The 12,251-nt window shown below is 47.6% G+C and overlaps 1 protein-coding gene across 1 annotated transcript in view; it reads right to left on the bottom strand.

Moving 5' to 3' along the window:
• tdrd12 (tudor domain containing 12) overlaps positions 1–12,251 on the bottom strand; it is a gene marked incomplete at both ends in the record, with an annotated part of 55,858 nt that overhangs the window by 40,807 nt on the left and 2,800 nt on the right. The window contains 11 exons of the mRNA XM_080505520.1: positions 288–354; positions 1,458–1,526; positions 1,611–1,676; positions 1,773–1,878; positions 2,707–2,794; positions 2,876–3,119; positions 3,856–3,915; positions 7,829–7,934; positions 8,013–8,068; positions 8,144–8,263; positions 11,198–11,334. Of these exons, the coding sequence (XP_080361646.1) occupies positions 288–354; positions 1,458–1,526; positions 1,611–1,676; positions 1,773–1,878; positions 2,707–2,794; positions 2,876–3,119; positions 3,856–3,915; positions 7,829–7,934; positions 8,013–8,068; positions 8,144–8,263; positions 11,198–11,334 (1,119 nt within the window). The remainder of the gene's footprint in view (positions 1–287; positions 355–1,457; positions 1,527–1,610; positions 1,677–1,772; positions 1,879–2,706; positions 2,795–2,875; positions 3,120–3,855; positions 3,916–7,828; positions 7,935–8,012; positions 8,069–8,143; positions 8,264–11,197; positions 11,335–12,251) is intronic.

The raw sequence follows: 12,251 nt of genomic DNA, 5'->3' as shown, positions 1-12,251 counted from the left end.
AAACAAGTGTTTGTCAGGAGAGCCTCTAATGACCAGGCTGGTCTCCAGGGCCCTGGTCCTGCAGGTTTTAGTCTCCCTGCTTCAGCAGACCTGAACCTAATGATGATGATGTCATCACCAAGGTTGTGGAAAAAGCCCGACAACGAGCCCCTCATTGCCATGAGCTGCAGCCGGGAGGAGCTAAACCTGCAGGACGGATGTCGAGGTGGAGACCTCTGAGTTTGTAGGATTATTTCATGGCAGTTTATAGGACTACACATCAACCATGAAGGAGAGCGAGGACCTACCAGGTCATCTGCAGGACCGGCAGCAGGGTCGGGGTTCAAAGGTCCAGGATTCAACCACTCCAGGAATCTGTATCACACAGAAGGAGTATTTCACCACATATTCAACCTTCTAACACATTCTTGTGTCAAGACGAGTAGATTTAACAAACATTTCTAACTGAATGTATTTCTAATTGTGACAGTGAGTCTCAGTGCAGCTGACAAGCCTCCTTGTTGTCTTATGGTCGTTCCGGCACAGCAAACACAAGTATACAAGTAGAAGTACACACTGTGTTGACTGCTGAAGGAGGTCTTTACGTGACCAAAATAATCACAATTTAATACATTTACAACATTTCTATTTGCTATGATTTGTTCTAAACACTCGCAGTCTCTTTTTAAATAACTGTTGTGACCTGAAGAGCCCACATAACAGTGCTGCCACCATCTTTGTCAAGTATTTCAGTAGGAAAAGCAACATTTCACCAAAAAAATCATATTAGTTCATAATTACATGACTGCCATAAAAACGTGTTGTAAATCCAATGAGAACTGTAACCAGGACCAGAACCAGGAAATGTTGGAAAAACAGATGTGAGGCCAAGTTACAACTTTCTTGAGTTCCCGTCTTCATAGAGACGAGCACATCTCAGACTCTTACTGTTCTACAACATGATCCATTTATTCCACTCAAAATCCTTGAATTTCGACACTTCTGGTACAATAACAAAAAAGAATCATCCTAAATGTCACACCTTCTTTGTACAATGACATTGTGTGAATTGTTTTAACCACGTAATGACCTTCAACAGAAGTAAGTGTTCCGTCAGACAAACAAGTCCTCATCCAAGATGGCAGCTTTTCATCTGGGACTGCTAATTTAAGGCTATGTGCGAACATCCTCATGTATATTTTAGGTGAAGTGCTAAAAGTTCATTCTAAACGATTACATTTGTGAATGTGTCCCTGCAGACAAGCTCCCACAGAGCAGCTCTCAAGATTTCCTCTCAGATCAACCTCAAGGCTCATTTCAAGCTCATTTCTCCAGGACTGTGCAATCAGCTGCGTTCCCTTGTGAACCGAGAGCAGAAACTACAGACGTGTTGATTTTGAGCCTAGAAACCAGTGAAAGGATCTGCATGGTGACGGAGCTCCTCCTGTTCAGGTGAGGAACATTCTTCTTCCACTTACTCTGAACATAACAGGTCCTGTTCACTCCTGCACGGCTTCTCTTCTGAGCCCGACTCCAGAGGTGTGCTGCTGAAAACACACAAACACACAGTTCAATGAAATCCGGACACAAATCCACCAGCAAACCCTGGACGGCTGTGAGGAGAACTGTACCTGAAAGCTTCTTCTACAGCGCTCTCCACCCGGCTGACTGCAAGACCTCCCAGTCCACAGGTCAGTCTGCACAACCAAGAACAAGTCTTAGCTACAGTGACAACCACAGAGAGTCCTTAACTACGATGACAGAGGTGAGAAGAAGTGGCTTTAAAGGCGTACGTTTCTTGATCTGCACACACATCAGAGGCTGCTGGTTCCTCAGGCTGAAGGTCACTGGGTTCCTCCGTCTCACAGCCCTGGAAACATGAAGGTCCAGAGGTGAGATCTGATGGGGGGTTCAAACAGCCAGAGGTGTGACGAGACTGGAAACATGAAGGTCCACAGGTGAGATCTGATGATGGGGTTCAAACAGCCAGAGGTGTGACGAGACTGGAAACATGAAGGTCCAGAGGTGAGATCTGATGGTGGGGTTCAAACAGCCAGAGGTGTGACGAGACAGGAAACATGAAGGTCCAGAGGTGAGATCTGATGGTGGGGTTCAAACAGCCAGAGGTGTGACGAGACTGGAAACATGAAGGTCCAGAGGTGAGATCTGATGGGGGGTTCAAACAGCCAGAGGTTTCCACAACGTATTTTTCTCTGCAGGATCATTGAGGCTGTTGAAGGAGGAGGAGGATCCTCACTGTGTTTTCCAGAGAGCAGATCAAGGTGAGTGAAACAAACTGTGCTGTTAGTGGTTCTAATATCTGTTCTCTCTTCTCTCTTTGATCTTTGGCTTCAGAGCTTCATGATGACCTCATGGACTGGAGGGTCGCTCAGACAGAATGAACCTCTGGAAGGTGTCGTCTGCATCACCTGCCCTCCAGCAGCTCGTCATCATGAAGATGTTGCTTCAGTGACCAGCAGGTCACAAAACATCTCTTCATCAAGTTTGAGAGTTTTTACATAACATAACCTTGATTTGTTTACTTTTATTCCTCTGTATTGTAACAGATGTTGGAGCAACTGGAAGAGATGGAGGAGGTCACAGGAACCAAGAAGAGGGACCAGAGACTCATCAGTAATGTTTTTGATGTTATACTTCCAGAAGTAAGACGATCAATCCAATGGAAGACATCATAGATATATCATCAGATATTTGTCCCGCTCTCACGAATGCGATTTCTCGTCTTGATGGTGGGTGACGTCTGGTCAAAGGCGCTGCAGATGGACTCTGCTCTGACCTTCAGCACACGGTCATGCTGCCACCGGGAACATCCTCAGTGCTTTGGGACCAGCACTGTGATGTGCTCCAGGGTACAGCTTCCTGATGGCAGTTCCACCTTGCCCCAGCAGAAAAGGTTGGACATTCTGGGCCGCACGTCGTAAATGGACTTTATGAGGAATTTGATGTGGAAGAGTTCAGCCTTCCACGGCTCAGGCAATGTGACCTTACGATCAACAGCCTGTTCCCAGTCCGTCCATGGCCCCTGCTGCTGCATCCCCACCATGTGGTTTGTGTGAAGCTCCTCCACTTCTTTGACTTGGTTGAAGGAGTCGTAGTCGTCTATGATGAGATTGGTGGAGCTTGGGACGTGGAGACCCTCCAATGTTGCTTGTGGGGAATGGAACCAAAAGCATTGGCGAGGTCCAGCCATAGCACTGCGAGGTCACCTTCTCCTTCCTACTCTTGAATGAGTAGTGTTCCCACACCGCAGTGTTCTCCACAGCCTGAGACCCCCGGAATCCCACCCTGTTGCACGGAGGTGTGGATGTATTGGTTCTTCAGGAGGAGCTCCGTTAGGTGTTTGGAAACAATACTGAAAAAGATTTCACGCTCAACACTGAGCAGTGACACGGTTCTGCACTGCTGGACCTTGACTGAGTCCTCCTCTAAGGAGAGCTCCTCTAATGCCTCCTTCCTCAACGACCTCAACAACTTCGAGCTCGTTTTGAGAGCGGGAACCCAACAACTGCCACCGAGGCAGATGTGAGTCCAGACCACCAACCACTGACTCTCTCACCAGTGTAAGAGCGGTGCTGAGCAGGATTAATGTCCACCAGGCTGCAGGTCCTGATGGAATCCCTGGACGTGTTCTCAGAGCGTGCTCTGGGAACTGGCAGGACTGCTGATGGACATATTCAACCTGTCCTCGGTCCGTCACTAACGTCTCTATGCTCCATCAGACATACTCACGGTGGGATCTCCTTCTTGTGGGCTGCCGTCAGAGTGAAGAAACTTGAGGAATCTGTGGAGGGATTATTAAATCTGTGATGACAACTGATTTAAAGTGTTGTGTTGGAGCCTGAAGCCTGGCGTCACCTCAGCTGACTGCTGCTCCTGTCCAGAGCTGCAGACTCATGTGAGTCCTCCGAGGAGTTCCTGAAACATGACACAGCAGACGACCTGAGAAGCACTGCTACAACTTGTAACTCGTCTGCATACAAACAATGAAAACACTGTTTGAGAATTTAAAGGAGTTATCACCCAGAACATGCATTTTCAACTCGTATGTTTTAGCTGATGTTACCATTATTACTATTATCAGTGTTATCAGTGGCATCGCCACTCCTCAGTGCTCAGTACCTCAATGGAGGGCTGACAGGAAATCCTAGCAGGTGTCAAGTTTCTTCTATACCAGGGGTCGACAACCTTTAATGCTCAAAGAGCCATTTGGTTCCGTTTCCCACTGAACACAACACCCAGAGAGCCGCACACATTTTATTTTGAAAGTCCTACCGGCAGACCATGCCAGGAGGACACTACACACCAGTCTTTTATTTTGACAGTCCCCCAGTAGACCATGCCAGGAGGACACGACACACCAGTCTTTTATTTTGACAGTCCCCCAGTAGAACATGCCAGGAGGACACAACACACTAAACCTTCTTCACTGCTGGTTGACAACTTACAACTAATAAACTAAACTACATGAACTAAGCAACAAAAACACAACACAACACAATTATTACCAACACTACAAACCTAACATAACCCCAATAATTACATTTAAAACACGACAAACAGAAACTCCCATAATGCATTGCAGCTCTCAGCTCCTTTATTGCTCCACATTATTAAAATGGAAGATAAATGTGGAGATCTGGATTGTTAGAACCATGAGTGTGATGGTGTGTCTTTAATGTCCTGTAGTTGTTGTGGAATTCACTAGAATGTTCCGTCACTCTCAACAAGTCTGTAATGAACCTCCTGGAACTGTGGGCTTTTACTGTGAAAGGTACAGGAAGCTCCCAGCTTCAGACACCAGTTGAGCCGTGGAGCTGCGGCTCCGGCTGTCATGACCTGCAGACGCAGTTCTACGATCTTCATGTCATTATTGTTGCGTAATGACGTTACATCGCTGCGTCGTTCACGACCCTACATTTTACCACTCTTTGTAGGGACTGTGACTGGGTGGCTTTGCCTCCTTACGTCCCTCTCTGGGTGGCTTTGCCTCCTTACGTCCCTCTCTGGGTGGCTTTGCCTCCTTACGTACCTCTCTGGGTGGCCTTGCCTCCTTACGTCCCTCTCTGGGTGGCTTTGCCTCTTTACGTCCCTCTCTGGGTGGCCTTGCCTCCTTACGTCCCTCTCTGGGTGGCTTTGCCTCTTTACGTCCCTCTCTGGGTGGCTTTGCCTCCTTACGTCCCTCTCTGGGTGGCTTTGCCTCCTTACGTCCCTCTCTGGGTGGCTTTGCCTCCTTACGTCCCTCTCTGGGTGGCTTTGCCTCCTTACGTCCCTCTCTGGGTGGCTTTGCCTCCTTACGTCCCTCTCTGGGTGGCCTTGCCTCCTTACGTCCCTCTCTGGGTGGCTTTGCCTCTTTACGTCCCTCTCTGGGTGGCTTTGCCTCCTTACGTCCCTCTCTGGGTGGCCTTGCCTCCTTACGTCCCTCTCTGGGTGGCTTTGCCTCCTTACGTCCCTCTCTGGGTGGCTTTGCCTCCTTACGTCCCTCTCTGGGTGGCCTTGCCTCCTTACGTCCCTCTCTGGGTGGCCTTGCCTCCTTACGTCCCTCTCTGGGTGGCCTTGCCTCCTTACGTCCCTCTCTGGGTGGCCTTGCCTCCTTACGTCCCTCTCTGGGTGGCCTTGCCTCCTTACGTCCCTCTCTGGGTGGCCTTGCCTCCTTACGTCCCTCTCTGGGTGGCCTTGCCTCCTTACGTCCCTCTCTGGGTGGCCTTGCCTCCTTACGTCCCTCTCTGGGTGGCCTTGCCTCCTTACGTCCCTCTCTGGGTGGCCTTGCCTCCTTACGTCCCTCTCTGGGTGGCCTTGCCTCCTTACGTCCCTCTCTGGGTGGCCTTGCCTCCTTACGTCCCTCTCTGGGTGGCCTTGCCTCCTTACGTCCCTCTCTGGGTGGCCTTGCCTCCTTACGTCCCTCTCTGGGTGGCCTTGCCTCCTTACGTCCCTCTCTGGGTGGCCTTGCCTCCTTACGTCCCTCTCTGGGGGGCCTTGCCTCCTTACGTCCCTCTCTGGGGGGCTTTGCCTCCTTACGTCCCTCTCTGGGTGGCCTTGCCTCCTTACGTCCCTCTCTGGGTGGCTTTGCCTCCTTACGTCCCTCTCTGGGTGGCCTTGCCTCCTTACGTCCCTCTCTGGGTGGCCTTGCCTCCTTACGTCCCTCTCTGGGTGGCCTTGCCTCCTTACGTCCCTCTCTGGGTGGCCTTGCCTCCTTACGTCCCTCTCTGGGTGGCCTTGCCTCCTTACGTCCCTCTCTGGGTGGCCTTGCCTCCTTACGTCCCTCTCTGGGTGGCCTTGCTGAAGGAGTACTGACCTGTGGGTGGAGGCAGCAGCATCCCAGCCTCGCAGTCTCTCTGAATACCACCCCTCTGTGACCTTTGACCTGGTGTCATCGTCATGTTGGCTGCAGACTTGAGAAGCAGCCAACAGCCCATCACTTCCACATGCAGGCGGAGTCTTTGTCGTCACTGAGGGTGGAGGACATCACAGTGAGGAAACAACCTCCACCTGTCTCAGTACAGCTACAAAACCACAGGGAGGCTTTTAAATCAGTCATAGAAACATCTCAGTCTGACACGCTGAGTAAAAACACATTATGAAAATATCTTTTCTAATACCTGTGTAAGACAATTAATCGCAATTACAACATTTGACCAGACGCATATTGGGAAAATTTGTTCTAACGATACAAAAAAATGACTTTGTCATTTGGTAAACATGAGTTCGGTCTCAATCTGCCGCAGGTTTTCTTTGCAGACTCATTTAGATTTGAAGCCAACGCTAACTCATTGTTCACTGTGATGTCTGCTACTCTCAGTTTAAAACAAGTGATCCGGTGAATAAAACTTAACACTTGATCTTGACATAGAAGGGAGCTGAGATGACGACGAGGACACATTACTGGGTGGTGAGCAGATAAAGAAATGTGAAGAGTTCTAGACAGATTACTTTTGCTATTGTGAGAGTAAAATAAGGACATCTGATCACACTTAGACTTGTTATTTTTCCTTTTATAGATTAATTGAATGTAGAACTTGAGGCTCGCTCAACAGCATTCCTTTCTATTTAGATTTTCTTCAAAACGATGGGTTGGATAATTGGAAGGAATACGTTTTTTGAGTTGTGACAAGAAGCAGAAGGAAAGATCACATCACTCCAATATTAGATTGTCTTCATGGCTTCCTGTTAAATCTCGTTGCCTCACCCCAACAGGAATAGAAGAAAGTCTCCAGCCCAGAACCTCAGAACCTGGTTCTGCAGGTTTCCTCCTGTTAAAAGGCTTTATTTTATTTTATTTTATTTATTTTCTTTCGAGTGGCTTCTGCTTGCACATGTGGAATTCTTGGATTTATCTCTGTAAAAGAGCCTGAAGTGACTGTTGTATTTTGCGCTATATAAACAAAGTTGAATTGAACTGAAAAGTCCACCGCCAGCTGCAGCGCCCCCTGGAGGACGTGCTTCCAACTGCTTACCAGCAAGGACGCCTTGGCCTTCAACACAGTTTGCAGCACAATTTGCATTATTATTCAAAGAAGAATGATGACACTAGCATTGTCAGAATGCAGATTGATCAGTTCTCCCTCCATGTCTGTGATGTGAGTGTTAAACACAATGACTTCTGATCCAGCGCTTCAGGAGGACGTCTCACCAGTTTGACCAGGAGGTGCTGGGATCCGTCTCACCAGCCGGTTGGAGGTGAGGGTGGAGGTCCTCTGAGGTGAAGTGCTGGAGGCAAGGCAGTCTGTCCACCCTGTCCTGTAATAGGCATACTTCTTCTCCACCAGGTCGTCGTTCACACACACCTGAGAGGAGACGGTGGCATGAATTCATGTGACTGTGCAGCCAGGACCTTCGGAGACGAGCCTCCACCTTGCTGTTGTTGATGGTGAGGTAGAGCTTGACGGAGGTGCAGTCCGACTCCGATTCGACAAACGCAGCCTCAGTCTGAGTGGACACTTCACACAGGAAGAGGCAACGTGAGCAGACGCGACTCCAAGAAGCGAACTGTGGTAGACGCTAGAGCAGCTGCTCACCTTGCAGCAGGTTGTGCAGGTGGAGAGTGGCTGAACTGTCCCACCAGCGAGACGGCCTTCACAGGGAGACAAGCACCCGTCACACTCTCGCTGCACACACACACATGAACCAAAGATGGTGGACACCTCACACGAGCTTGGCCTTCTCCTCCTGGACGCCCACTCGCAGAGTGGTGGGAGCGATTCCTGCCAGTTGGAACTTCTTCACCCAGAAGGGCAGCAGCAGGAACCTGTGCACCAGCACCCGGATCCTGAGAGGAAGAAGAGCACCGCAGCAGACACCAGCTGAAGGCCAGTCATCTTTCACCTCCACACCACGGAGGACAATAAAGGACCTTTGGGACATTCTTCAGAGGACTGGCAGGAACAACAATAAACCACATGTTCTAGTCTTTATAGTCTCCACCTTCTCTTCATGTTCTAGTCTTTATAGTCTCCACCTTCTCTTCATGTTCTAGTCTTTATAGTCTCCTCTTCTCTTCATGTTCTAGTCTTTATAGTCTCCACCTTCTCTCCATGTTCTAGTCTTTATAGTCTCCACCTTCTCTTCATGTTCTAGTCTTTATAGTCTCCACCTTCTCTTCATGTTCTAGTCTTTATAGTCTCCACCTCTCCATGTTCAAGTCTTTAGTCTCCACCTTCTCTTCATGTTCTATTCTTTATAGTCTCCACCTTCTCTCCATGTTCTAGTCTTTATAGTCTCCTCTTCTCTTCATGTTCTAGTCTTTATAGTCTCCTCTTCTCTTCATGTTCTAGTCTTTATAGTCTCCACCTTCTCTTCATGTTCTAGTCTTTATAGTCTCCTCTTCTCTTCATGTTCTAGTCTTTATAGTCTCCTCTTCTCTTCATGTTCTAGTCTTTATAGTCTCCACCTTCTCTTCATGTTCTAGTCTTTATAGTCTCCTCTCCTCTTCATGTTCTAGTCTTTATAGTCTCCTCTTCTCTTCATGTTCTAGTCTTTATAGTCTCCTCTCCTCTTCATGTTCTAGTCTTTATAGTCTCCACCTTCTCTTCATGTTCTAGTCTTTAGTCTCCACCTTCTCTTCATGTTCTAGTCTTTATAGTCTCCACCTTCTCTTCATGTTCTAGTCTTTATAGTCTCCACCTTCTCTTCATGTTCTAGTCTTTATCGTCTCCACCTTCTCTCCATGCTCTAGTCTTCTCTTCCCTCCTGCTCTAGTCTTCTCTTCCCTCCTGCTCTAGTCTTTCTCCTCTCCTCTCCTCACCATCACTTCTTTCCAGCTATTAACTCAGATATTAAAGCAACAACATATTTGTGAGCCTGAAAAGTTCAGCAGGATTTGACATTAAGACAAAGTGTTAATATGATCAGAATGTTCTTCCTACGGATTCAGCAAACAGTGTTTCTCTCTTCTTCTCTCTACAATGTAGGAACTCCAGACATTTCTGTAGTTTTGTTGTCTCTTTGTCCTCCTCTCTTCTGTACATGTCTTTATGCTGCATGGTGGTCCCCTCTTGTCTCCGTGAACTACACTTTGTGTCGTCTCTTTTTTTTTAAAACTACAAAATCTGACTGCTTTAATTCTCTAACTACCTACATTCTCTGTCCTCTCCTCTTCTTCACCTCCACCCGCTTCCAGGCCGTGGCCATGATTTTTCCAGACACTCAACGTGGTGTGTTACTTGTCATACCCGTTACAGAGGGCGGGTGCTGCTTTTTTCTGCACTATGAAAGACAGAATTGTCGAAAATATGCACAATCCCAACAATCCTGCAGTGAAATTCAGACCCGTCTTGTATTGAATGACACTGAATCACAGAACAGAACAGTATCCTGAGGTGTCCTGCAGGGTTCAGTGTGGGGAACACAATTATTTATGGTGTTTGGAGGCAACATGAGAATTTATATGGAGTTGAAATCACCAATATTTTCATCAAACACTTGATTGTAGATGGAAACCTGTTAGACGCCACAGAGCATAGTGAAGTAAAAATTATTACAACCTCTTGATGTTTTATATAAAACGAGGAATCTGCTTTTCTCACACGTCCTACTGTGCTGAGATTTGTGTGTGTGTGTGTATATATATATATATATATATACACACACATATACACACACATACAATACATATATTACATATATATATATATTGTAAATCCTGCATAGGCACCAGGTGCCATTGTTTGTGGGAATGCAAAACAATAGAAACATTGTGGAGGGCAGCATGTCCCAGTGTCAGTAAAGGAGCAGGCCAGCAGGTGGCAGCAGAGACACTTATGTCTGCTGGAGAAGATCCTTTACCCTCTGAAACAATGAAAGAGTAATCCAGTCACATTGAACACTCACAAGACCAACTCTCATGGTAAAGTGGGTTGAGACGACCCTCGTCTGTCCCTGTGTGGACGTCTCTGCTCTCAGAACGTCTGACTGGAAAGACATTTCATCACTGGAAGGATGAATTCTTCTCTGCAGGAATGGAGGAACCACTGGAACGTTTGGGACTCAATCATAACCTGGATCTAAATTGATCACTTTATTTAATTTTCTTTTATTTAGTTTTATCACTGAACAGAGGACACTGGTGAGAATATATACATGTTGGTAGATCTCACAATGGAGTTTGGGCAAATATGCAACTGTTGCATTATTAAAATGTTATTGATGCCTCATACTTTATTATATATGGACCAGTCTCACAGCCCAATTGTTGTTGTTCTAGTAATGTTTGTTTATTGTGTAATATTTGTGTATCTGTTTATGTGAAAAACTAAAACTCTGGTTCTCACCTGTGTGACAGCTTCCTGTCTCTGGTTCTCACCTGTGTGACAGCTTCCTGTCTGGTTCTCACCTGTGTGACAGCTGGGTGTCTCTGGTTCTCACCTGTGTGACAGCTTCCTGTCTGGTTCTCACCTGTGTGACAGCTTCCTGTCTGGTTCTCACCTGTGTGACAGCTTCCTGTCTGGTTCTCACCTGTGTGACAGCTGGGTGTCTCTGGTTCTCACCTGTGTGACAGCTTCCTGTCTGGTTCTCACCTGTGTGACAGCTTCCTGTCTGGTTCTCACCTGTGTGACAGCTTCCTGTCTGGTTCTCACCTGTGTGACAGCTTGGTGTCTCTGGTTCTCACCTGTGTGACAGCTTCCTGTCTCTGGTTCTCACCTGTGTGACAGCTTGGTGTCTCTGGTTCTCACCTGTGTGACAGCTTCCTGTCTCTGGTTCTCACCTGTGTGAGGCGACGATTAGCTGTTCTCCGTGGTCCACCAGGAAGCAGGACGCCAGGAGCGGCTCCAGGCCCCTGAGGAAGAACTGAACCAGGGCCCGGCACCACAGGTCCTTCTCTGCCCAGTACGCCACACACACCTGAGAGGACACACACACCTGAGAGTAAACACACACACCTGAGAGTAAACACACACCTGAGAGGAAACACACACCTGAGAGGACACACACACACCTGAGAGGACACACACCTGAGAGGACACACACACCTGAGAGGACACACACCTGAGAGGACACACACACACACACACACACACACACACACACACACACACACACACACACACACACACACACACACACACACACACACACACACACACACACACACACACACACACCTGAGAGGACACACACATACAGCTGAGAGGACACACACACACACAGCTGAGAGGACACACACACACCTGAGAGGACACACACACACACCCGAGAGGAAACACACACATACAGCTGAGAGGACACACACACACACACAGCTGAGAGGACACACACACACAGCTGAGAGGACACACACACACCTGAGAGGACACACACACACCTGAGAGGACAGACACACACACACACAGCTGAGAGGACACACACCACATCTGTCATCTGTGTTTATCAACATTTTGAAAAAGAAATGCAACAACTGCTTATTTGGTTTAGGGGAACATGTAACATTTGAAAATGTCCACCAGTTTAAAGAATTCCCCCTGAATTCCTCCGTGATAATGAGATGATTTGCCATAAAAAAAGAAAACCCTCATGTTGTTGTGTTTTCATTATATCCTTTTATTTTGGAGATTGAGGAGAAAACCTGTTTTAACGGCTGTCGGAGCTTCACACGTTCAGGTCAAGTCATAAATAATTCATCGTGCTTGTGACCCAATAGAGTGCACTTTGAATTGAAGCTCGTGTTGTTTTAACGTGTTGTTTTATTGTGAAAAGGCAGGATGACGTTGACCCTGAGCCGTCCTGAGAGCAGCTGAAGTCACAGTCAGAGGTCAGAAGTG

The sequence above is a fragment of the Blennius ocellaris genome, assembly GCF_963422515.1.
Source record: "Blennius ocellaris genome assembly, chromosome: 11".
Taxonomy (NCBI): domain Eukaryota; kingdom Metazoa; phylum Chordata; class Actinopteri; order Blenniiformes; family Blenniidae; genus Blennius; species Blennius ocellaris.
This window is presented reverse-complemented; position numbering and strand designations above follow the sequence as displayed.